Raw genomic sequence first — 24,725 nt, 5'->3', positions numbered from 1 at the left:
AACAAAGTGGCATAGTTAAAGTGGCTAGTGATACATGTATTACATAAGGATGCAGTCGATGATTTAGAGTACAGTATATACATATACATGAGATGAATAATGTAGGGTATGTAAACATTATATTAGGTAGCATTGTTTAAAGTGGCTAGTGATATATTTTACATCATTTCCCATCAATTCCCATTAAAGTGGCTGGAGTTGGGTCAGTGTGTTGGCAGCGGCCACTCAATGTTAGTGGTGGCTGTTTAACAGTCTGATGGCCTTGAGATAGAAGCTGTTTTTCAGTCTCTCGGTCCCAGCTTTGATGCACCTGTACTGACCTCGCCTTCTGGATGATAGCGGGGTGAACAGGCAGTGGCTCGGGTGGTTGATGTCCTTGATGATCTTTATGGCCTTCCTGTAACATCGGGTGGTGTAGGTGTCCTGGAGGGCAGGTAGTTTGCCCCCGGTGATGCGTTGTGCAGACCTCACTACCCTCTGGAGAGCCTTACGGTTGTGGGCGGAGCAGTTGCCGTACCTATTGTGTCTTGTCCATTCACCCTCTGAACGACACACATACACAGTCCATGTCTCAAATTGTCCCAAGGCTTAAAAATCATTCTTTAACCCGTCTCCTCCCCTTCATCTACTTAAAAATAATTATTTCACCCGTCTCCTTAACAAGTGACATCAATAAGGCATCACATCTTTCACCTGGTCAGTCGGTCATGGAAAGAGCAGGTGTTCCTTAATGTTTTATACACTCAGGTGTACATCCCGCTGTGTGTGTGTGACTCACTATAAACGGTTGGATCTCTCTCTACATACCAACGTTAGGAAGGTCAGGCATCATGTGTGACACCACCTTGAAACCTGCGTCTTTGGAGAAGTGGAGGGACACACACACAAAAATGTACACAGTGAAAATGTAACACACACACAACTCCCCCCCCCCCAGAATCACTATGATGATCACAGAACAAATTACATAGTGAACAGGTAACAGATCACTCACAACATTGTGCTGACAACCAGTGAGTAACACTACCGACAACCAGGGCTTTCACAAAGTATTCACACCCCCCTTTTCCCACATTGTTACGTTACAGCCTTGTTCTAAAATTGATTCAATCACCCCCCCCCATTACACAATATAAGGTCATAAGGTCAAAATAACAACAGGTTTAGACATTTTTGCATTAAAAATAAAAACAGAAATACCTTATTTACGTAATACTCAGATTCTTCGCTATGAGACCTGAAATTGAGCTCAGGTGCATCTTGTTTCCATTGGTCATCCTTGAGATGTTTCTACCACTTCATTGGAGTCCACCTGTGGTAAATGCAATTGATTGGACATGATTTGGAAAGGCACACATCTGTCTATGTAATGTTCCACAGTTGACAGTGCATGTCTGAGTAAAAACAAAGCCATAAGGTGGAAGGAATTGTACGTAGAGCTCGAAGACAGGACTGTGTCGATGCACAGATCTGGGGAAGGCTACCAAAACATTTCTGCAGCATTGAAGGTCCACAAGAACACAGAGGCCTCCATCATTCTTAAATGGAAGAAGTTTGGAACCACCAAGACTCTTCCTAGAGCTGACCGTCCGGCCAAACTGAGCAATCAGGGGAGAAGGGCATTGATCACGGAGGTGACCAAGAACCCAATGGTCACTCTGACAGAGCTCCAGAACTCCTCCATGGAGATTGGAGAACCTTCCAGAAGGAAATCCATCTCTGCAGCATTCCACCAATCAGGCCTTTATGGTAGAGTTGCCAGACGGAAGCCACTCCTCAGTAAAAGGCACATGACAGCCCACTTGGAGTTGCCAAAAGGAACCTAAAGACTCTCAGACCATGAAAAACAAGATTCTTTGGTCTGATGAAACCAAGATTGAACTCTTTGGCCTGAATGCCAAGCGTCACATCTGGTAGAAACCTGGCACCATCGCTACGGTGAAGCATGGTGGTGGCAGCATCATGCTGTGGGGATGTTTTTCAGCAGCAGGGACTGGGAGACTAGTCAGGATCGAGGGAAAGATAAACGGCGCAAAGTACAGAGAGATCCTTGATGAGGTCCTGAGAGCTCTGGAGCAGGATCTCAGACTGGGGAGAAGGTTCACCTTCCAACAGGACAACGAACCTAAGCACATCGCCAAGACAACGCGGGAGTGGCTTCGGGACAAGTCTCTGAAGGCTTGACAAAGCTTCAGGTAGCTTACGCCAGGTGCACTCTGGGAATGTAATTCTAAGTTACAATTAAAAACTTAAAAAAACACACTTACGTGTCCGGAGTCATCAATCTAAGAAGCACCTTAAAATACTACAAAGGTGTTTGAACAAAGTACTGAGTAAAGGGTCTTGAATATGCTTACATAACACTTATATTTCAGTTTGTTCTGAACCTGTTTGTTTCGTGATAAATGGGGTATTGTGTGTAGATTGACGAGGGCAAAAAAAACAACAACAAAAGTTAAGAATCCAACAAAAGTCAAGGGGTCTGAATACTTTCCGAATGCACTGTATAACTATGAGGCTTATTTACATGATCCATTTTAGTCGCTAAGCAGATGCTCTTATCTCTTATCCAGTGTGAGTTACTATGACAGGTAGGAATCGACAAGTTGAAAGCTCCATGCTTTATCAACTGAGTCACGCGGGACCAGTAGCTATGACGACTGACATGACTGGTGACATACGAGTCATGACTAAACAACATATGGTTTAGTGGCTATGACTCCATTCCAACTCTTGGGGGGTACATTAAACAAAGTCATTTACACGCTCTTATCAATTAAATACATTTTATTCATCACATGCTTGGTCAAACAACAGGTGTAGACTAACAGTGAAATGCTTACTTTCCCAATAATATAGAGAGAAACAGAGAAAGATACAATGACAATAAACAGAGTACCATGAGTTCCTGTCCAGGGGTACGAAATAATTCAATTTAGCACAAACACTGGAGTCCCTGTCCAGATGTGCGAGGTAAGATGGATATGCACAGAGTACCAGTACTGAGTTCCTGTCCAGAGGTAGCTAAATAAATAAATACAGAAAAAGTCCAGGGGATGAGGTAGTTAATTTTATATTTTATTTACCAGTACTGAGTTTAACCAGGTAGGTAATAACTTGTCTATATAACAGAGTACCAGTACTGAGTTTAACCAGAGGCTAGTTGAGGTAATAACTTGTTATATACACAGAGTACCAGCACTGAGTCCCTGTCCAGGGGTACTTTTTTATTTATCCAGGTAGGCTGACAAGTTCTCATTTGCAACTGCAACCTGGCCAAGATAAAGCAAAGCAGTTCGACACAAACAACAACACAGAGTTACACATGGAATAAACAAAACATAGTCAATAATACAATAGAAAAAAAAAGAAAACAAAGTCTAGATACAGTGAGTGCAAATGAGGTCAAATAAGGGAGTTAAGGCAGTAAATAAGCCATGGTGGTGAAGTAATTACAATATGGAAATTAAACACTGGAATGGTAGATGTGCAGAAGATGGATGTGCAAGTAGAGATACTGTGGTGCAAAAGGAGCAAAATAAATAAATACAGTATGGGGATGAGGTAGATAGATGGGCTGTTTACAGATGGTCTATGAACAGATGCAGTGATCTGTGAGCTGCTCTGACAGCTGGTGCTTAAAGCCAGTGAGGGAGATGGGAATCTCCAGCCTCAGTGATTTTTGCAGTTCGTTCCAGTGAGTGGCAGCAGAGAACCGGAAGGAAAGGCGACCAAAGCAGGAATTGGCTTTGGTGGTGACCAGTGAGATATACCTGCTGGAGCGCGTGCTACGGGTGGGTGCTGCTATGGTAACCAGCGAGCTGAGATAAGGCGGGGCTTTACCTAGCAGAGACTTGTAGATAACCTGTAGCCAGTAGGTTTGGCGAAGAGTATGAAGCGAGGGCCAACCAACGAGAGCATACAGGTCGCAGTGGTGGGTAGTATATGGGGCTTTGGTGACAAAACGGATGGCACTGTGATAGACTACATCCAGTTTTCTGAGTAGAGTGTTGGAGGCTGTTTTATAGATGACATCGCCGAAGTCAAGGATCGGTAGGATGGTCAGTTTTACGAGGGTATGTTTGGCAGCATGAGTGAAGGAAGCTTTGTTGCGACATAGGAAGCCAATTCTAGATAATATTTTTGATTGGAGATGATTAATGTGAGTCTGGAAGGAGAGTTTACAGTCTAGCCAGACACCTAGATATTAGTAGTTATCCACGTATTCTAAGTCAGAGCCGTCCAGAGTAGTGATGCTGGGCGGGCAATGATCGGTTGAAGAGCATGCATTTAGTTTTATTTGCCTTTAAGAGCAGTGTGGAGGCCACGGAAGGAGAGTTGTATGGCATTGAAGCTTGCCTGGAGGGTTGTTAACAGTGTCCAAAAGGGCCAGATGTATACAGAATGGTGTCGTCTGCATAGAGGTGGATCAGAGAATCACCCGCAGCAAGAGCGACATCATTGATGTATACAGAGAAGAGAGTCGGCCCGAGAATTGAACCCTGTGGCACCCCCATAGAGACTGCCAGAGGTCCGGACAACAGGCCGGACCGGTTGTTGGAAGGGCTGTTTACAGATGGGCTGTTTACAGGTGGGCTATGTACAGGTGCAGTGATCTGCTCTGACAGCTGGTGCTTAAAGCTATGTTGAGGGTCAGCGTGGCGGATGAGTTGTTGCCTACCCTCACCACCTGGGGGCGTCCCGTCAAGAAGTCCAGGATCCAGTTGCAGAGGGAGGTGTTTAGTCCCAGGATCCTTAGCTTAGTGATAAGCTTTGAGGGCACTATGGTGTTGAACGCTGAGCTGTTGTCGATGAATAGCATTCTCACATAGATGTTTTGTCCAGGTGGGAAAGGGCAGTGTGGAGGGCAATAGAGATTGCATCATCTGTGGATCTGTTGGGGCGGTATGGAAAATATGTGAATTCGAGTGGGTTGAGGGTGATTAATGACCAGCAGCTATGAGTTAGACTAAAGACATATCACTAGCAGTCGCTATGACAACTCCATTCAAAAACCCCCCTCCTGACCCTTAACCTCTGCCCTCTGACCTGTTGGTGTCCCGTGCTACGTGCTCGTAGACGCTCTGAACCCTTATCTCCAGCCGGGTACAGCCGTACCCCAGCATGTCACTGAGGTGTCTCTTCAGACAGTCGTCAGGACGGCGTCTCGATGGCGATGCCATTCATCAGCATATTACCCAGAATGCAACAGGAGTCTTGTTACCCCTCTATTCCATTCATCAGGATATTACCCAGAATTCTGTGTTACTGCGTTCCGAGCACCTAAAACGAGGAAAGAAGAGGGAGAAGAGGTCAGTCTTGCTGATACAAATAGAACCTACTTCTATAGTACAACTGAACGGGTTCAGATTGATATGGTTAACGCGTCTAGCCTCCTAGACCAACCTCTGTGTATGTATGGGACGGCAGGTAGCCTAGTGGTTAGAGCGTTGGACTAGTAACCAAAATATTTGCTTGATCGAATCTCCGAGCTGACAAGGTAAAAATCTATCATTCTGCCCCCTGAGCAAGGCAGTTAACTGACTGTTCCTAGGCCGTCACTGTATGTAAAAATGTTCTTTAACTGACTTGCCTAGTTAAATAAAAGGTTTAAATATATAAAATATATTAAAATATACGCAATTTCAGAGGGGTTGGGATAAAGCAGAACCTAACTTCCTGTATGACCTTAAAAATGGGATTATACAGTTGAAGTCGGAAGTTTACATACACTTAGGTTGGAGTCATTAAGTTTTTCAACCACTCAACTTATTTTTCTTGTTAACAAACTACAGTTTTGGCAAGTCGGTTAGGACATCTACCTTTGTGCATGACAAGTAATTTTTCCGAAAATTGTTTACAGACAGATTATTTCACTTATAAGTCACTATATCACAATTCTAGTAGGTCAGAAGTTTACATACAGTAAGTTGACAGTGCCTGTAAACAGCTTGGAAAATTACAGAAAATGATGTCATGGCTTTAGAAGCTTCTGATAGGGTAATTGACATAATTTGAGTCAATTGGATGTATTTCAAGGCCTACCTTCAAACTCAGTGCCTCTTTGCTTGACATCATAGGAAAATCAAAAGAAATCAGCCAAGACCTCAGAAAAAAATTGTAAAAAGTCTGGTTCATCCTTGTGAGCAATTTCCAAACGCCTGAAGGTACCACGTTCATCTGTACAAACAATAGTACGCAAGTATAAACACCATGGGACCACGCAGCCATCATACCGCTCAGGAAGGAGACTCGTTCTGTCTCCGAGAGATGAACGTACTTTGGTGCAAAAAGTGCAAATCAATCCCAGAACAACAGCAATGGACCTTGTGAAGATGCTGGAGGAAACAGGTACAAAAGTATCTCTATCCACAGTAAAACGAGTCCTATATCGACATAACCTGAAAGGCCGCTCAGCAAGGAAGAAGCCACTGCTCCAAAACCACCATAAAAAACCAGACTATGGTTTGCAACTGCACATGGGGACAAAGATCATACTTTTTGGAGAAATGTCATCTGGTCTGATGAAACAAAAATAGAACTGTTTGGCCATAATAACCACCGTTAGGAGGAAAAAGAGGGAGGCTTGCAAGCCGAAGAACCCCATCCCAACCGTGAAGCACGGGGGTGGCAGCATCATGTTGTGGGGGTGCTTTGCTGGAGGAGGGACTGGTGGACTTCACAAAATAGATGGCAACATGAGGAAGGAAAATTATGTGGATATATTGAAGCAACATCTCAAGACATCAGTTAAAGCTTGGTCGCAAATGGGTCTTCCAAATGGACAATGACCCCAAGCATACTTACAAAGTTGTTAACAAAATGGCTTAAGGAAAACAAAGTCAAGGTATTGGAGTGGCCATCACAAAACCCTGACCTCAAACCTATAAAAAAAATGTGTGGGCAGAACTGGAAAAGCATGTGCGAGCAAGGAGGCCTACAAACCTGACTCAGTTACACCACCTCTGTCAGGAGGAATGTGCCAAAATTCACCCACCTTATTGTGGGAAGCTTGTGGAAGGCTACTCGAAACGTTTGACCCAAGTTAAACAATTTAAAGGCAATGCTACCAAATACTAATTGGGTGTATGTAAACTTCTGACCCACTGGGAATGTGATGAAAGAAATAAAAGCTGAAATAATAATCAATCATTCGCTCTACTATTATTCTGACATTTCACATTCTTAAAATAAAGTGGTGATTCTAACTGACCTAAGACAGGGAATTTGTACTAGGATTAAATGTTTAAACTCCATCAAGTCCCTGGCAGGAGAATGTACCTGGACAACCCCACTCCATCAAGTCCCTGGCAGGAGAATGTACCTGGACAACCCCACTCCATCAAGTCCCTGGCAGGAGAATGTACCTGGACAACCCCACTCCATCAAGTCCCTGGCAGGAGAATGTACCTGGACAACCCCACTCCATCAAGTCCCTGGCAGGAGAATGTACCTGGACAACCCCACTCCATCAAGTCCCTGGCAGGAGAATGTACCTGGACAACCCCACTCCATCAAGTCCCTGGCAGGAGAATGTACCTGGACAACCCCACTCCATCAAGTCCCTGGCAGGAGAATGTACCTGGACAACCCCACTCCATCAAGTCCCTGGCAGGAGAATGTACCTGGACAACCCCACTCCATCAAGTCCCTGGCAGGAGAATGTACCTGGACAACCCCACTCCATCAAGTCACTGGCAGGAGAATGTACCTGGACAACCCCACTCCACGTCCCTGGCATAAAATCACTCCATCAAGTCCCTGGCAAAGTTACATTTTCTGGCAGGAGAATGTAACTGGACAACCCCACCCATCAAGTCCCTGGCAGGAGAATGTACCTGGACACAAGTCCCTTGAATATGCAGGACATCAAGTCCCTGGCAGGAGAATGTACCTGGACAACCCCACTCCATCAAGTCCCTGGCAGAGAATGTACCTTGACTCCATCAAGTCCCTGGCAGGAGAAAGGAGAGCAGATTCAGGGATGTACCTGACTCCATAGTCCCTGGCAGGAGAAACCTGGAGACTCCATCAAGTCCCTGGCAGGATGTACCTGGACTCCATCAAGTCCCTGGCAGGAGAATGTACCTGGACTCCATCAAGTCCCTGGCAGGAGAATGTACCTGGACAACCCCACTCCATCAAGTCACTGGCAGGAGAATGTGGGACGTTATAAAATCAACAACAAAGTTACATTTTCTGTGTGTAACTTCAGCTCCCTTGAATATGCAGGACCAAGGAGAGTGGATTCAGGATGTATTGAAAATGCAGGACCAAGGAGAGCAGATTCAGGATGTATTGAATATGCAGGACCAAGGAGAGCAGATTCAGGATGTATTGAATATGCAGGACCAAGGAGAGTGGATTCAGGATGTATTGAGAATGCAGGACCAAGGAGAGTGGATTCAGGATGTATTGAAATGCAGGACCAAGGAGAGCAGATTCAGGATGTATTGAAAATGCAGGACCAAGGAGAGCAGATTCAGGATGTATTGAATATGCAGGACCAAGGAGAGCAGATTCAGGATGTATTGAATATGCAGGACCAAGGAGAGCAGATTCAGGATGTATTGAATATGCAGGACCAAGGAGAGCAGATTCAGGATGTATTGAATATGCAGGACCAAGGAGAGCAGATTCAGGATGTATTGAATATGCAGGACCAAGGAGAGCAGATTCAGGATGTATTGAATATGCAGGACCAAGGAGAGCAGATTCAGGATGTATTGAATATGCAGGACCAAGGAGAGCAGATTCAGGATGTATTGAATATGCAGGACCAAGGAGAGCAGATTCAGGATGTATTGAAAATGCAGGACCAAGGAGAGCAGATTCAGATTAAATTGAGATTAGACATCTGCCTCTTCAGTCTGGCTGTCATTTTCTCCACTTGGACAGGTTTGACAACGATAAAACAATCTGGAGCCGTCATCAGGTTTGATGACCACAGTCATCATCTAGACCAGTCATCTCAGCTCATATTCCTCCACCCTATTACTGGCAACATAATGTCCATTCTAACAATCTGACGACTGACTTAAGACAATCACAGGATTTATTGCTCCAGAGAACACATCCGATTGGCTGATAGCAGTCAATTAAAAAAATGATCTAATCTGAATGGCTATTTGAGGTTAAACACTGAAGCTTTTCTCATCAAACAAACAAGTAGCGGGACTCTGAGAAACATGACTGTTTTATTACTGACACAAGCCAGTCAGCACACCTGCTTACACAGGCAGGGGAGACACAGGCAGGGACAGGCAGGGACAGACACAGGCAGGGACAGAGTCAGGCAGGGACAGACACAGGCAGGGACAGGCTGAGACAGACACAGGCAGACAGGGACAGACACAGGCAGGCAGGGACAGACACAGGCAGGCAGGGACAGACACAGGCAGGCAGGGACAGACACAGGCAGGCAGGGACAGACACAGGCAGGCAGGGACAGACACAGGCAGGCAGGGACAGACACAGGCAGGCAGGGACAGACACAGGCAGGCAGGGACAGACACAGGCAGGCAGGGACAGACACAGGCAGGCAGGGACAGACACAGGCAGGCAGGGACAGACACAGGCAGGCAGAGACAGACACAGGCAGGCAGAGACAGACACAGGCAGGCAGGGACAGACACAGGCAGACAGGGACAGACACAGGCAGACAGGGACAGACACAGGCAGACAGGGACAGACACAGGCAGACAGGGACAGACACAGGCAGACAGGGACAGACACAGGCAGACAGGGACAGACACAGGCAGACAGGGACAAACACAGGCAGACAGGGACAAACACAGGCAGACAGGGACAGACACAGGCAGGCAGGGACAGACACAGGCAGGCAGGGACAGACACAGGCAGGCAGAGACAGACACAGGCAGGCAGAGACACAGGCAGGCAGGGACAGACAGGCAGGCAGGGACAGACAGGCAGGCAGGGACAGACAGGCAGGCAGGGACAGACAGGGACAGACACAGGCAGGGACAGACAGGCAGGCAGGGACAGACACAGGCAGGGACAGACACAGGCAAGGACAGACAGCAGAGAAGAGCCTCCCACGTTTCAGCCTGATAAGCAGCCGCAACAATTAGAGTAATCCGTCTTAACGAACGTGCTGATAACACTGCTGGATGAGCAATACCGGAGGGCGGGCGCACACACACACACACACACACACACACACACACACACACACACACACACACACACACACACACACACACACACACACACACACACACACACACACACACACACACACACACACACACACACACACCTTATCAGCTACTAAGGAATAAATACAGACTAACAAACAAGCCCTCAGGGTCCAGACCTCCATTCCCCAACTCCTCTATCACATCCCTCAATCTTCTATTGATCTCCCAGAAGTCACACAAAACTTATCCCTCCTACTGCAGTGAAGGGCCAAAGCATAGAGTCCTGTTGTAACTCCCAAAGACACACCAAGCCACAGGGGACACTAGGGTGAACTTTATAATTCACTCTCTAAACAAATATCACATCAAAATGTACACTTCTTCATTTGTCTGATAGGTTAATAAGGTATAAGTATTTTAGCTTGAGAAATAGATTTTTTAAAAACATGTTCTACAACAGTGGTTCCCAAATTATGGGGCATACCCCTTAGGTGGGGAGTGAGGGGTCGGCAGGGGACCCCCTCCAGCAAAAATACAGAGACAATTTAAATGATTATTTTTAAAAAAATGGTAAAGGAACTGATTCCGGCTTTAAATTTACTCTTGAAAGTTGTAATAGTAGAATGCACAAATTACAATTTCTAAATTGGGTCGTCAGTTCCTCTTGTCTGTCATTACAGAGCTAATTATAACTTGTTAGAAATGTCCGGATCAATTAGCCCATGTCAGCTAACATTTAAAAAAAAAAAAAAAAAACTTTATTTAGATTTTCAAACCTATAGATATTAATGTAATTTGTTTAGTCACTCATATCAGACAAATACACACTAGACGTAGCAAAATGTGTAGAATTGCAAGAAAATTAGCTTTAAAACTGCAACATATTCTTTGCACCTCATGACAAAATGTGTAGAACTGGAGGAAAAAAAGCTTTAAACTTGCACAATTCTTTCCACCAACAAGAGGGGTGTGAACAGTTAGTCATGAACAGTGCTTGTGCCAATAGAAATAGACATTGCGGTGAGCAGGGGGTGCCCAGCATGAGCTCCATTTCAAACTAGAGATCTAGCACCATCTAGTGGTAACAACTAACCATTACACTCCAGACCGTAACTATTTCACAGAGACCTCCAAATAAGCAGTATTACCTGAGGTCCTCAGCTACGTAGTTAGAGGTGTGTCCTGACAGGGGTTAGAGGTGTGTCCTGACAGGGGTTCGGGGGGGTAGCAGTATTACCTGAGGTCCTCAGCTACGTAGTTAGAGGTGTGTCCTGACAGGGTTAGAGGTGTGTCCTGACAGGGGTTCGGGGGGGTAGCAGTATTACCTGAGGTCCTCAGCCACGTAGTTAGAGGTGTGTCCTGACAGGGTTAATTTGGGGGGGGTAGTAATATTACCTGAGGTCCTCAGCCACGTTGTTAGAGGTGTGTCCTGACAGGGTTAATTTGGGGGGGGTAGTAATATTACCTGAGGTCTTCAGCCACGTTGTTAGAGGTGTGTCCTGACAGGGCGTCGTGGAGGTTCCTGATAAAGTAGTCTCTGTACCCCTCAGCCAGGGCCATGAAGGTTCCTCCCATCACTATAAACTCCACCTTGTCCACACGGTGGCCCAGCTGCTTCAACTAGACGGACGGACAGACAGACTTGGAAGAAGGTGCCGCGTAAACTCAATCCATTGTGATTCTATTACAGCGGCAAGCACCTCTGTAGCGTAAAGCCATAATGGGACGGGTAACTAGACGGGTAACTAGACGGGTAACTAGACGGGTAACTAGACGGGTAACTAGAAGGGTAACTAGAAGGGTAACTAGATGGGTAACTAGACGGGTAACTAGACGGGTAACTAGATGGGTAACTAGACGGGTAACTAGACGGGTACCTAGAAGTGTGTGCAGGAATGTGTCACTGACCTGTTCCACCCGATGTCTGGTCTGCCGGTAGGGATCAGAACGTGCTCCGACGGCTCTCATAGATGTCGGCTGACGGGAAGAATTATAGAAGAGACCTTTTAGACTCAATCTCATTCCAAAATCATGGACATTAATATGGAATTGGTCCTCTCCTTGATGCTATAACAGCCTCCACTCTTCTGGGAAGGCTCTCCACTAGATGTTGGAACATTGGTGCAGAGATTTTCTCCATTCAGCCACAAGAGTAAAGGTGTTCTTTGTGGTTGAGGTCAGGGATCTGTACAGACCAGTCAAGTTCTTCCACACTGATTTTTCAACAAATCATTTCTGTATGACCCTCGCTTTGTGCATGGGGGCATTGTCATGCTGAAACAGGAAAGGGCCTTCTCCAAACTGTTGCCACAAAGTTGGAAGCACAGAATCGTCTAGAATGTCATTGTATGCTGTAGCGTTAAGATTTCCCCTCCACTGGAACTAAAGGGCCCGAACCCTGAAAAACAGCCCCAGACCATTATTACTCCTCCACTAAGATGTACATTTTGCACTCTCCATTGGGGCAGGTAACGTTTTCCTGGCATCTACCAAACCCACAATCGTTCGTCGGACTGCCAGATGGTGAATCGTGATTCCTCACTCCAAGAGAACGTGTTTCCACTGCTCCAGAGTCCAATGGAGGTGAGCTATACACCACTCTAGCCAACGCTTGGCATAGCGCATGGTTATCTTAGGCTAGTGTTTCGGCTGCTCGTCCATGGAAACCCATTTCATGAAGCTCCCAACAAACAGTTATTGTGCTGACGTTGCTTCCAGAGGCAGTTTGGAATCAGTGTTGCAACAAAAGACAGGATGATTTTTATGCACTACGCGCTTCAGCACTCCTGTGAGCTAGTATGTCCTACCGCTTCGCGGCTGAGCCGTTGTTGCTCCTAAACGTTTCCACTTCACAATAACAGCACATACAGCTGACCAGGGCAGCTTTAGCAGCATTTGACGAACTGACTTATCCTAAGAAGGTGCCACGTTGAAAGTCACTGAGCTCTTCAGTAAGGCCATTCTACTGTCAATGTTTGTCTATGGAGATTGCATGCCTATACGCTCGATTTTATACACCTTGTCAGCAACAAATCGACTCATTTGAAGGCGTGTCCATATACTTTTGTGTATATAGTGTCGATAAGAATAGTAACCAATTACCAAAAAGCAGTTGACGGAAAACTGTTGATTAAGGTTAGGTAGCTAACGTTCGGTTAGGTTGGGGTTCTTACCTGTCGGGGTTGACGTCATTTCCTTCTTCATGCGCTTCGACCAGCTGATTGATGACATCAGCAATGCTCATCATCATCATCATCATCACCACCAGCTCGGCTCAGATCAGCTGGCGACACATAGCAACAACATAGATAAATAATTAGCTCTTTTAGATAGTCAACCCATACCTAGCATTCTCACTTTTTATTAGTCTACAAAAACGGAGACAGGGTTGGTTGATTACATAGATATGCAGTTTTTCCCTTGCTAGTTAGCTGAATTGTAAGTTAGCAGCATGGCTAATTTAGCAAACCCAAGCAGAGAGAAGCATTTCTGAAATGTAGAGGATATTTCCACACGCGTACTCTTTTTCTTTGGCTTCCCCCATATCTTTGGTTACGTTAATACTCTAAATTCACAATATGAAACGCGTTATAAAGCCTACAATAACTTAGAGAAGATGAGAGAACTGTCAATTTTGTAAACAACACTCAATCACACTTGCACGAGTCATGCCGTCCGCTGCTGGAAACTGTCGTAAAACAACATCACAGCGCTTATTTTTTTTATTCCCATAAATTCCCTGTCCGTAACAAAATAATGTAAAACGTTGGACGCTGTCTCTAATGAAAGAAGCTTTTGAAAAATTCTTCCGACATCAATAATTCTAATCTTTTCCACCAACTTTTACTATAAATAGACAGTATATTTTCCGAAACAACTTTAAGATAAAAAATGATCTACAATAAATCAGGGAACTCTCGAACAGTTTATTCTTGACGATCAGACCTTTGCGCAGATCTACAAGAGTGGGGCAATTTGTATCCCCACTAAACCCGGTGAAGGTTTCAGGACTGTTTAGGATGACTTCAGTGATCTCTACGGGCGATATCAGGAAATGCAACAGGTGAAAAACTATTCAATGCGCTGTCGTCGTTCCCGGTGAGTTTGCAACACTGTGAGTGTAATTTGTGTTTATTGAGAAAGTTTTTACAATAGGAAGAACTCAAGACAACTTGTTATCTAAACTGTTTATATTTGTTGCTGGCAAAATCAAAAAATAGTCCGCCAATGTCACCGTATGCATGTTTGTTTTTACCCAGCTAACACGCAAACGAGCCGAGGAAGGTGCACTTCTGGAAGACAACTCTGCCTGCATTTGGGAAGTTCGAGGAAGGGAGAAATAATCATTATTCTCACGGTGAGTTGACAGCTTTCTCTGTCCGCTAAACTCTTTTTCGTTTTTGTTGTTGTTGTTGCGAGAGTTGACTTTAAGGACAGCTTTCATTCCTTCTTGGGACGCACTGGATTGAATACAAAACCTACAGTAAGTAGTGTGTTTGTCTGTAGGTCTAGTTATAGTTGACTTTCTATATCTTCGTATGATTAAATAACCTGCGATTTTTTTTTAGAGAGATCAACCATTCTACGTTTTGTACATTTTGTCAGGATGAAACCAGTAGGTAGATACTAGAATGTATACCAAGAGGGATGTGGCACGATTCATACGAGTACAGTAATGGTATGCATTATTAATGAATCTGATTCATTCCAGCAACAGCCATGGACGACAACTTGAGTAACTCCAATGTAAAGGTCGCTGTTCGCCTCCGACCAATGAACAGAAGAGGTGAGTTCATAACACAAACCTTGTGACCAGTGCTTGCTTGACATGGACTGAAATAGCATGGTGCTACACTATTAGAATAAAACAAAACTCCTCCTCTATTCATTATATAAACATTCGGACATGTTGGTGTGGCTATGTTGATGCACTAGCTGTGTGATTTATTTATATATTTTTTAGCAGCCTTGAATCATCAGCTATTCCTGGACCCATCACAACTGTTCTTGTTTACTGTTGTTGTCCTGTGTGCTCCCCGCCAGAAAAGGATCTGAAGACTAAATGTGTGGTGGAGATGAACGGGAACCAGACAGTGTTGAATCCAGCCAGTCAGAACCTGAGCAAGGGAGACCCCAGGTAGAAACACACACACACACACACACACACACACACACACACACACACACACACACACACACACACACCTTTTCAGCGGGAGCTCTAGGAATGCTGCGGTATGAGGACAGCGGCAAGCAACGGCGCATTTTTTTTGGCAGCCATTAGATATCACTATGGTTACGTTCTAATATCTTGCCTACACTAGCTTACGACTTAGAATACATGCCAGATGCAGTGAATAAGTATTCGCCCCCTATTGTTGATCCTGAATGTTTTCACATTTTTCAAACAAAACCTAATATTAGATAAAGAGGAACCCGAATGAACAAATAACACAACAATGACATACTTATTTTATAAACAAAGTTATGCAACACCCATTTCCCCTGTGTGAAAAATGTAATTGGCCCGTTACACTCTAACTGGTTGTACCACCTTTAGCTGCTATTACTCCAACCAAACACTTCCTGTAGTTGTTGATCAGTCTCTCACATCACGGTGGAGGAATTTTGTCCCATTCTTCCATGCAGAACTGCTTTAACTCAGAGACAGTTGTGGGTTTTCAAGCATGAACTGCTCTTTTCAAGTCCTGCCACGACATCAAAAGCATCCCCAAACCATCCCACTACCACCACCATGCTGACCCCAAACCATCCCACTACCACCACCATGCTGACCCCAAACCATCACACTACCACCATGCTGACCCCAAACCATCCCACCACCACCACCATGCTGACCCCAAACCATCACACTATCACCATGCTGACCCCAAACCATCACACTACCACCATGCTGACCCCAAACCATCCCACCACCACCACCATGCTGGACCCCAAACCATCACACTACCACCACCACCATGCTGACCCCAAACCATCACACTACCACCACCATGCTGACCCCAAACCATCACACTACCACCACCATGCTGGACCCCAAACCATCCCACCACCACCACCATGCTGGACCCCAAACCATCACACTACCACCACCATGCTGACCCCAAACCATCACACTACCACCACCATGCTGGACCCCAAAGCATCACACTACCACCACCATGCTGGACCCCAAAGCATCACACTACCACCACCATGCTGACCCCAAACCATCACACTACCACCACCATGCTGACCTCAAACCACCACACCACCACCACCATGCTGACCCCAAACCATCACACTACCACCACCATGCTGACCCCAAACCATCACACTACCACCACCATGCTGACCCCAAACCACCACACTACCACCACCATGCTGACCCCAAACCACCACACTACCACCACCATGCTGACCCCAAACCATCACCCTACCACCACCATGCTGACCCCAAATCACCATGCTGACCCCAAACCACCACACTACCACCACCATGCTGACCCCAAACCACCACACTACCACCACCATGCTGACCCCAAACCATCACACTACCACCACCATGCTGACCCCAAACCACCATGCTGACCCCAAACCATCACCCTACCACCACCATGCTGACCCCAAACCACCATGCTGACCCCAAACCATCCCACTACCACCACCATGCTGACCCCAAACCATCCCACTACCACCACCATGCTGACCCCAAACCACCACACTACCACCACCATGCTGACCCCAAACCATCACACTACCACCACCATGCTGGACCCCAAACCACCACACCACCACCACCATGCTGACCCCAAACCATCACACTACCACCACCATGCTGACCCCAAACCATCACACTACCACCACCATGCTGACCACAAACCATGGACCCCAAACCACACCACCCCAAACCCACCACCACCACCATGCTGACCCCAAACCATCACACTACCACCACCATGCTGGACCCCAAACCATCACACTACCACCACCATGCTGACCCCAAACCACCATGCTGACCCCAAACCATCACACTACATCCACCATGCTGACCCCAAACCACCATGCTGACCCCAAACCATCACACCACCACCACCACCATGCTGACCCCAAACCATCACACTACCACCACCATGCTGACCCCAAACCACCATGCTGACCCCATATTATCACACCACCACCACCATGCTGACCCCAAACCATCACACTACCACCACCATGCTGACCCCAAACCATCACACTACCACCACCATGCTTGACCGTTGGTATGAGGTTCTTACTGTGGAATGCAGTGTTTTGGTTTTCACCAGACATAATGGGTCCCATGTCAGCGACGTGAGACACTGATCATCAACTACAGCAAGCATTTGGTTGCTGTCATTACAGCTCAAGGGTGGTACTAAGGGGAATTGGGATGTTTCATAACTTCGAGTGAACAAATAAGTATTTAAAAAATTTGGTTTTGGTTGATGTTCTGATAGCAGTATCAAAAATAGAGAATCAGAAAGAGGGCAAATGCATTTTCAAGGCCCTGGGAAGGGAAAGGGGAATACCTAGTCAGTTGTACAACTGGAAGGGAAAGGGGAATACCTAGTCAGTTGTACAACTGGAAGGGAAATACCTAGTCAGTTGTACAATTGAATGCCTTCAACTGAAATGTGTCTTCGTCATTTTATGCCTACCCCTCTGAATCTGAGAAGTGTGGTTGGCTGCCAGAGTCGACATCAACTGTACAAGGCTTCATTGTAAGTGGTTTAGTGTATATTGGAACAGAGACTTGAGATGGCTTGCTCTGCGTTGGGTTTCTAGGCCACTGGACTGGTCGTGTCTCCTCTCCAGGTCAACCCTTATCATAGATTACTAGCTTGTTGAAAAGTAACAAAATGTTCGCCCCCCCCACCCCCAGAAGGTTGTTCAATTGCAGGAAGTTTATTAGGGAAAAAATATATTTTTTTTGTGTTTATTTTGGAGTCATTAGCTCAATTTCCATCCAGTTGGTGACATATTTTCATGTCAATATTCTAAAAATCTGTATAAAGAAAATATGTAAATTTTCCACCAATGGTGTTTCCACCAAACTGATTTGTTGCAGATAAATAAAAAAAATCTAATCAAGTTTATTTATAAAGCCCTTTTTACATCAGCTGATATCTCAAAGTGCTGTACAGAAACCCAGCCTAAAACCCCAAACAGCAAACAATGCAGGTGTAGAAGCGTGTGTGTTAGGATGTAATACACAAAAAAGGTTTTTTACATAAATGGTTAGTTTACCCAAATTACAAAATGGCCTGTTGATTTCCTGAACCTGTTAGCAGTTTATGGACATGGTATGACAGCCTTGGTTTTGTTGTCTACCACTGTTTCCACATGCTAAGGTTTTAGCATTTGTGGCACCAATCCCATTGAAGTCTTGAGACTGATTTAGTTCCTTTTAAAGGTCACGAACAGTCCAAAAAATCATGGTTTTTCATGAAATTGGACGATATTTGGATAAAAACAGATCAAAGTGTGATCACCAAAGTGTGATCACCTTAACTCATTTTAATACACCCATGCTAACATTATATTCTCTTATCTAATTTAAATAAGTACTGCCTTGTAACCAACATCGGAGATGGCGTGTTTGCGGAGGGGGTTGGTTTGTATATTCAGATAGCTACTCTACTGGTGTCAACATTTGACTTTAGGGTGTCAGAAAATATAATTAAAGTTGGCAAATATACTTATGTTTCCCCTTTCATCTGTGTCTGGTGTTAGCTAGTTACAGGTTAGCTAGTTACAGGTTAGCTAGGTCTGTGTCTGGTGTTAGCTAGTTACAGGTTAGCTAGGTCTGTGTCTGGTGTTAGCTAGTTACAGGTTAGCTAGGTCTGTGTCTGGTGTTAGCTAGTTACAGGTTAGCTAGGTCTGTGTCTGGTGTTAGCTAGTTACAGGTTAGCTAGGTCTGTGTCTGGTGTTAGCTAGTTACAGGTTAGCTAGTTACAGGTTAGCTGGGTGTTCATCTGTGTCTGGTGTTAGCTGGGTGTTCATCTGTGTCTAGTGTTAGCTAGTTACAGGTTAACTAGTTACAGGTTAGCTAGTTACAGGTTAGCTAGGTCTTCATCTGTGTCTGGTGTTAGCTAGTTACAGGTTAGCTAGTTACAGGTTAGCTGGGTCTTCATCTGTGTCTGGTGTTAGCTGGGTGTTCATCTGTGTCTGGTGTTAGCTGGGTGTTCATCTGTGTCTGGTGTTAGCTAGTTACAGGTTAGCTAGTTACAGGTTAGCTAGTTACAGGTTAGCTAGGTATTCATCTGTGTCTGGTGTTAGCTAGTTACAGGTTAGCTAGTTACAGGTTAGCTAGTTACAGGTTAGCTAGGTATTCATCTGTGTCTGGTGTTAGCTGGGTCTTTTATCAAGCATGGAACAATCCCCCTTAAATATTCTGGATGATATTTTTAGTCACTCTCACATGGGAATCAGAATGATTGTTTTGGGACCTTTTTTTAACATTTTGTTTTTCAAATAATCTACAAGACTGAGTTTCACAATAAATTTCAGTTAACGCTCAGGTGATTTGGACGTGATAAGCGAGAAAAAAAAATGCTGTACCTAATAAAAAGTTAAATGTGTTTCCATCGCATTTTCAACTCAACTGATGGTTTTGTCACAAACTGTTGCATTTAAATAGCAATGATGCCCACTCTGGTCTTGGCACGTGCCCTCTAGCCAACAGATCGCAGATACAGTACTGGTAGGCTAGTCTACAATGTACATAGAATGACCTTAACAGTTCAATGCTCCAAGGACATGGTATAGACTTCAGTGTAGAGAAGGAAAACGCCCTCATACTTCCCTGTTGACCATTGTCTCCTCTCTAGTCCCATCAGCCTAAACTACCTCCAGTATATACCTCATCAGCTCCATTAAAGAGATACTGCTGCCTGGTATCAAATCAAATTTTATTTGTCACATACACATGGTTAGCAGATGTTAATGCGAGTGTAGCGAAATGCTTGTGCTTCTAGTTCCGACAATGCAGTAATAACCAACAAGTAATCTAGCTAACAATTCCAAAACGACTACCTTATAGACACAAGTGTAAGGGGGATAAAGAATATGTACATAAAGATATATGAGTGAGTGATGGTACAGAGCGGCATAGGCAAGATACAGTAGATGGTATTGAGTGCAGTATATACATATGAGATGAGTATGTAAACAAAGTGGCATAGTTAAAGTGGCTAGTGGTACATGTATTACATAAGGATGCAGTCGATGATGTGCCATGTTCTGTATGTGCACTCAGTCACAGAGTCAACTCTGTCTGGTAACTTGGCTCTAACCCTCCTTTCCACTCCTCTACCCTCCCCTTTACTCTGGCCTGGCCTGTGCCTTTCTTTACAAAGGGTGTGTCTGTTCTGTAGTCAGTCAGTCAGTCAGTCAGTCAGTGAGTGTGCAGATGTGACGGATGCTCACAGGAGGGATTGTGTACCTGTCCTTGTGAGGTGGTGATCTGTTTCAGCAGAACAAATACCTGTCCTGGTTAGTTTGGGGGTTTGTTAGCCTATGGGCTCTGGTTGGTTTGGGGGTTGTTAACCTATGGGGCCTGGTTGGTTTGGGGGTTTGTTAGCCTATGGGTCCTGGCTGGTTTGGGGGTTTGTTAGCCTATGGGTCTTGGTGAGTTTGGTGGTTTGTTAGCCTATGGGTTCTGGTTAGTTTGGTGGTTTGTTAGCCTATGGGTCTTGGTTGGTTTGGGGGTTTGTTAGCCTATGGGTCCTGGCTGGTTTGGGGGTTTGTTAGCCTATGGGTCCTGGCTGGTTTGGGGGTTTGTTAGCCTATGGGTCTTGGTTGGTTTGGGGGTTTGTTAGCCTATGGGTCCTGGCTGGTTTGGTGGTTTGTTAGCCTATGGGCCCCTTTCTATAGTCTACAATCAGCAGTGGGGACATTTTTGTTTTTGATTGTGATTTCTGCCCTGACACGCTGCACTGCTGTCTATCCCCTGGGCTCAATAGGAACATGTTTTGCAGGCTTCTGCCGGCTTCAGAATGAATCTCTTCCCAGATTCCATTTGGGTTTATTAAAGGATGATCTTACCAGAGCATCAGGCTGCTGCAGGGAGGTCTGGGCCTTTTTAAAAAATGAATAAATGCCCTTGGAACTATTCAATATGTGTCTCTTATAATAAGATTAGTTTTTCTATTGGTTTAGGAGATCACAAGGCAAGTAAACAGCTAGTGGAGGATCTCAGGCAGTGGAGGCCTTGGGCTATAATAAACCTGCTGTCTTTACGGTCCTTATCAGGGATGGAATGTTTATGTACTGACAAACTAAATCAGTCATTTAATTGTGGGGTATTCTCACCGGGGTTGCTTTTAACATGTATTTGTTGGAGTCCCTTGAGAGAGCGAGAGAATAAAGGAGAGAGAGAGTACTCTCTTGCTGGCTGTGAAGATGTGCCAGCTATCAGAGTTGAGGAATGCTCCAGCAGGCCAGGAGAAGCCAACAGGCTTAATGTTGCTCTTTCATAAAGGGCCTGTAACACACACTACTTCTACACAGGAGGATCTTGTTTAAAGTCAGCCAAGCTACCCTGTGGTTTAGTTGCCACTAGGCATAAATATACAGAAATGATAAAATCACCCACTTTCTAAGTATAGTTGGTAGGTCCAGGTAACTGTCAAAATAAAGGAAACACCAACATAAAGTGTCTTAAGGGCGTTGGTCCACCACGAACCAGAACAGCTTCATTACACCTTGGCGTAGATTCTACAAATGTCTGGAAGTCTATTGGATGGAAGAAACAAGTGTCTGGAAGTCTATTGGATGGAAGAAACAAGTGTCTGGAAGTCTATTGGATGGAAGAAACAAGTGTCTGGAAGTCTATTGGATGGAAGAAACAAGTGTCTGGAAGTCTATTGGATGGAAGAAACAAGTGTCTGGAAGTCTATTGGATGGAAGAAACAAGTGTCTGGAAGTCTATTGGATGGAAGAAACAAGTGTCTGGAACTTGATGCGACACCATTCTTCCACACGAAATTTCATAATTCGGTGTTTTGTTGATCATGGTGGAAAATGCTCTCAGGTGCCACACCAGAACCTCTCATATGTGTTCAAAGGGGTTGAGATCTGGACACACACACACACACACACACACACACACACACACACACACACACACACACACACACACACACACACACACACACTTTAAATGGCAGGTAGCCTAGTGGTTAGACAGTTTGTCCATTAACCGAAAGGTTGCTGGATCGAATCGCCGAGCTGACGAGGTAAAAATCTGTCGTTCTGCCCCGGAACAAGGCAGTTAACCCACTGTTCCCCGGTAGGCCGTCATTGTAAATAAGAATTTGTTCTTAACTGACTTGTCTCGTTAAATTAAAAACATTAAATACAAAATTAAATACACATTTTAATTAAAAAACATTTTTAAAAACCCTGTGCTCCCTTGAGATCCCTCTTTTTAAATCACTGAGATCTCTATTAACCCTCTTTTTAAATCACTGAGATCTCTATTAACCCTCTTTTTAAATCACTGAGATCTCTATTAACCCTCTTTTTAAATCACTGAGATCTCTATTAATCATGGTAACCACAATAATGGGCAACTTGGCATTTCTATGCATGATAGAATGTTAATTGTTTAATTAACTCAGGAACCACACCTGTGTGGAAGCACCTGATTTCAATATATATTCTGGCAGTTACCTGTATTGTATAAACTCACAGTAACTTTAATTTACAGTTCAGACCCCTTGACTCTGTGAGTCAAACAAGCAAATGCACTAACTCACATACGCTGTTGTTACTGTTTTATTATCTATCCTGTTGCCTAGTTACCACCACCTATACACTTCCTTCACAAAGTATTCAGACCCCTTGCCTTTTTCCACATTTTGTTACGTTACAGCCTTATTCTGAAATGGATTCAATAAAATCAATTCCTCATCAATCTACACGCAATACCCCATAATGACATCGCAATACCCCATAATGACATCACAATACCCCATAATGACATCACAATACCCCATAATGACAAAGAGAACAGGTTTTTAGACATTTTAGCCAATGTATTAAATACAAAAAAAAAAAAAAATTTCCTTATTTACATAAGTATCCAGACTCTTTGCTATGATACTTGTAATTGAGCTCAGGTGCATCCTGTTTCCATTGATCATCCTTGATGATTCTGCAACTTGATTGGAGTCCACCTGTGGTAAATTCAATTGATTGGACATGATTTGGAAAGGCACACACCTGTCTATGTAATGTTCCACAGTTGCCAGTGCATGTCAGAGAAAAAAACCAACCCATGAGGTGGAAGGAATTGTTCGTAGAGCTCTGAGACAGGATTGTGTCGAGGCACAGATCTGGAGTACCAAAACATTTCTGCAGCATTGAAGGTCCCCATGAACATAGTGGCCTCCATCATTCTGAAATGGAAGAAGTTTGGAACCACCAAGACCCATTTACATTTACATTTAAGTCATTTAGCAGACGCTCTTATCCAGAGCGACTTACAAATTGGCGCATTCACCTTATGACATCCAGTGGAACAACCACTTTACAATAGTGCATCTAAATATTTTAAGGGGGGGGGGGGTGAGAAGGATTACTTTATCCTATCCTAGGTATTCCTTAAAGAGGTGGGGTTTCAGGTGTCTCCGGAAGGTGGTGATTGACTCCGCTGTCCTGGCGTCGTGAGGGAGTTTGTTCCACCATTGGGGAGCCAGAGCAGCGAACAGTTTTGACTGGGCTGAGCGGGAACTGTACTTCCTCAGTGGTAGGGAGGCGAGCAGGCCAGAGGTGGATGAACGCAGTGCCCTTATTTGGGTGTAGGGCCTGATCAGAGCCTGGAGGTACTGAGGTGCCGTTCCCCTCACAGCTCCGTAGGCAAGCACCATGGTCTTGTAGCGGATGCGAGCTTCTACTGGAAGCCAGTGGAGAGAGCGGAGGAGCGGGGTGACGTGAGAGAACTTGGGAAGGTTGAACACTAGACGGGCTGCGGCGTTCTGGATGAGTTGTAGGGGTTTAATGGCACAGGCAGGGAGCCCAGCCAACAGCGAGTTGCAGTAATCCAGACGGGAGATGACAAGTGCCTGGATTAGGACCTGCGCCGCTTCCTGTGTGAGACCCTTCTTAGAGCTGGCCGCCTGGCCAAACTGAACAATCGGGGAAGAAGGGCCTTGGTCAGGGAGGTGACCAAGAAACCTGATGGTCACTCTGACAGAGCTACAGAGTTCATGGGAAAACCTTTCAGAAAGACAACCATCTCTGCAGCTCTCCACCAATCAGGCCTTTATGGTAGAGTGGCCAGACTGAAGCCACTCCTCAGTAAAAGGCACATGACAGCCCGCTTGGAGTTGGCCAAAAGGCACCTAAAGGACTCTCAGACCATGAGAAACAAGATTCTCTGGATTTAACTATTTGGCTTGAATGCCAAGTGTCACGTCTGGAGGAAACCTGGTACCATCTCTATGGGGAAGAATGGTGGTGGTGGCAGCATGCTGTGAGGATGTTAATCATGGCTGGGAATGGGACAATAGGCAGGATAGAGGGGAAAGATGGATG

The 24,725-nt window shown here is 45.0% G+C and overlaps 1 protein-coding gene and 1 pseudogene across 1 annotated transcript; one reads left to right on the top strand and one right to left on the bottom strand.

The window, feature by feature from the left end:
- Positions 1–4,789: 4,789 nt before the first annotated feature.
- Positions 4,790–13,837, bottom strand: LOC123990483 (elongator complex protein 3-like). Its single transcript, XM_046291033.1, has 4 exons — positions 13,334–13,837; positions 12,069–12,137; positions 11,626–11,780; positions 4,790–5,283 (listed from the first exon to the last, which is right to left on the bottom strand). Exons 2-4 carry the CDS (start codon positions 12,126–12,128, stop codon positions 5,241–5,243), a joined length of 258 nt encoding a protein of 85 aa, XP_046146989.1. The 5' UTR covers positions 12,129–12,137; positions 13,334–13,837; the 3' UTR covers positions 4,790–5,240.
- The window catches only part of LOC123991485, a 24,518-nt pseudogene continuing 13,250 nt past the window's right edge, over positions 13,458–24,725 (top strand).

Source organism: Oncorhynchus gorbuscha, linkage group LG12 (genome assembly GCF_021184085.1).
Source record: "Oncorhynchus gorbuscha isolate QuinsamMale2020 ecotype Even-year linkage group LG12, OgorEven_v1.0, whole genome shotgun sequence".
Taxonomy (NCBI): Eukaryota; Metazoa; Chordata; class Actinopteri; order Salmoniformes; family Salmonidae; genus Oncorhynchus; species Oncorhynchus gorbuscha.
Note: the sequence above shows the minus strand (reverse complement) of the source record. Positions and strands in the feature narration are given on the sequence as shown.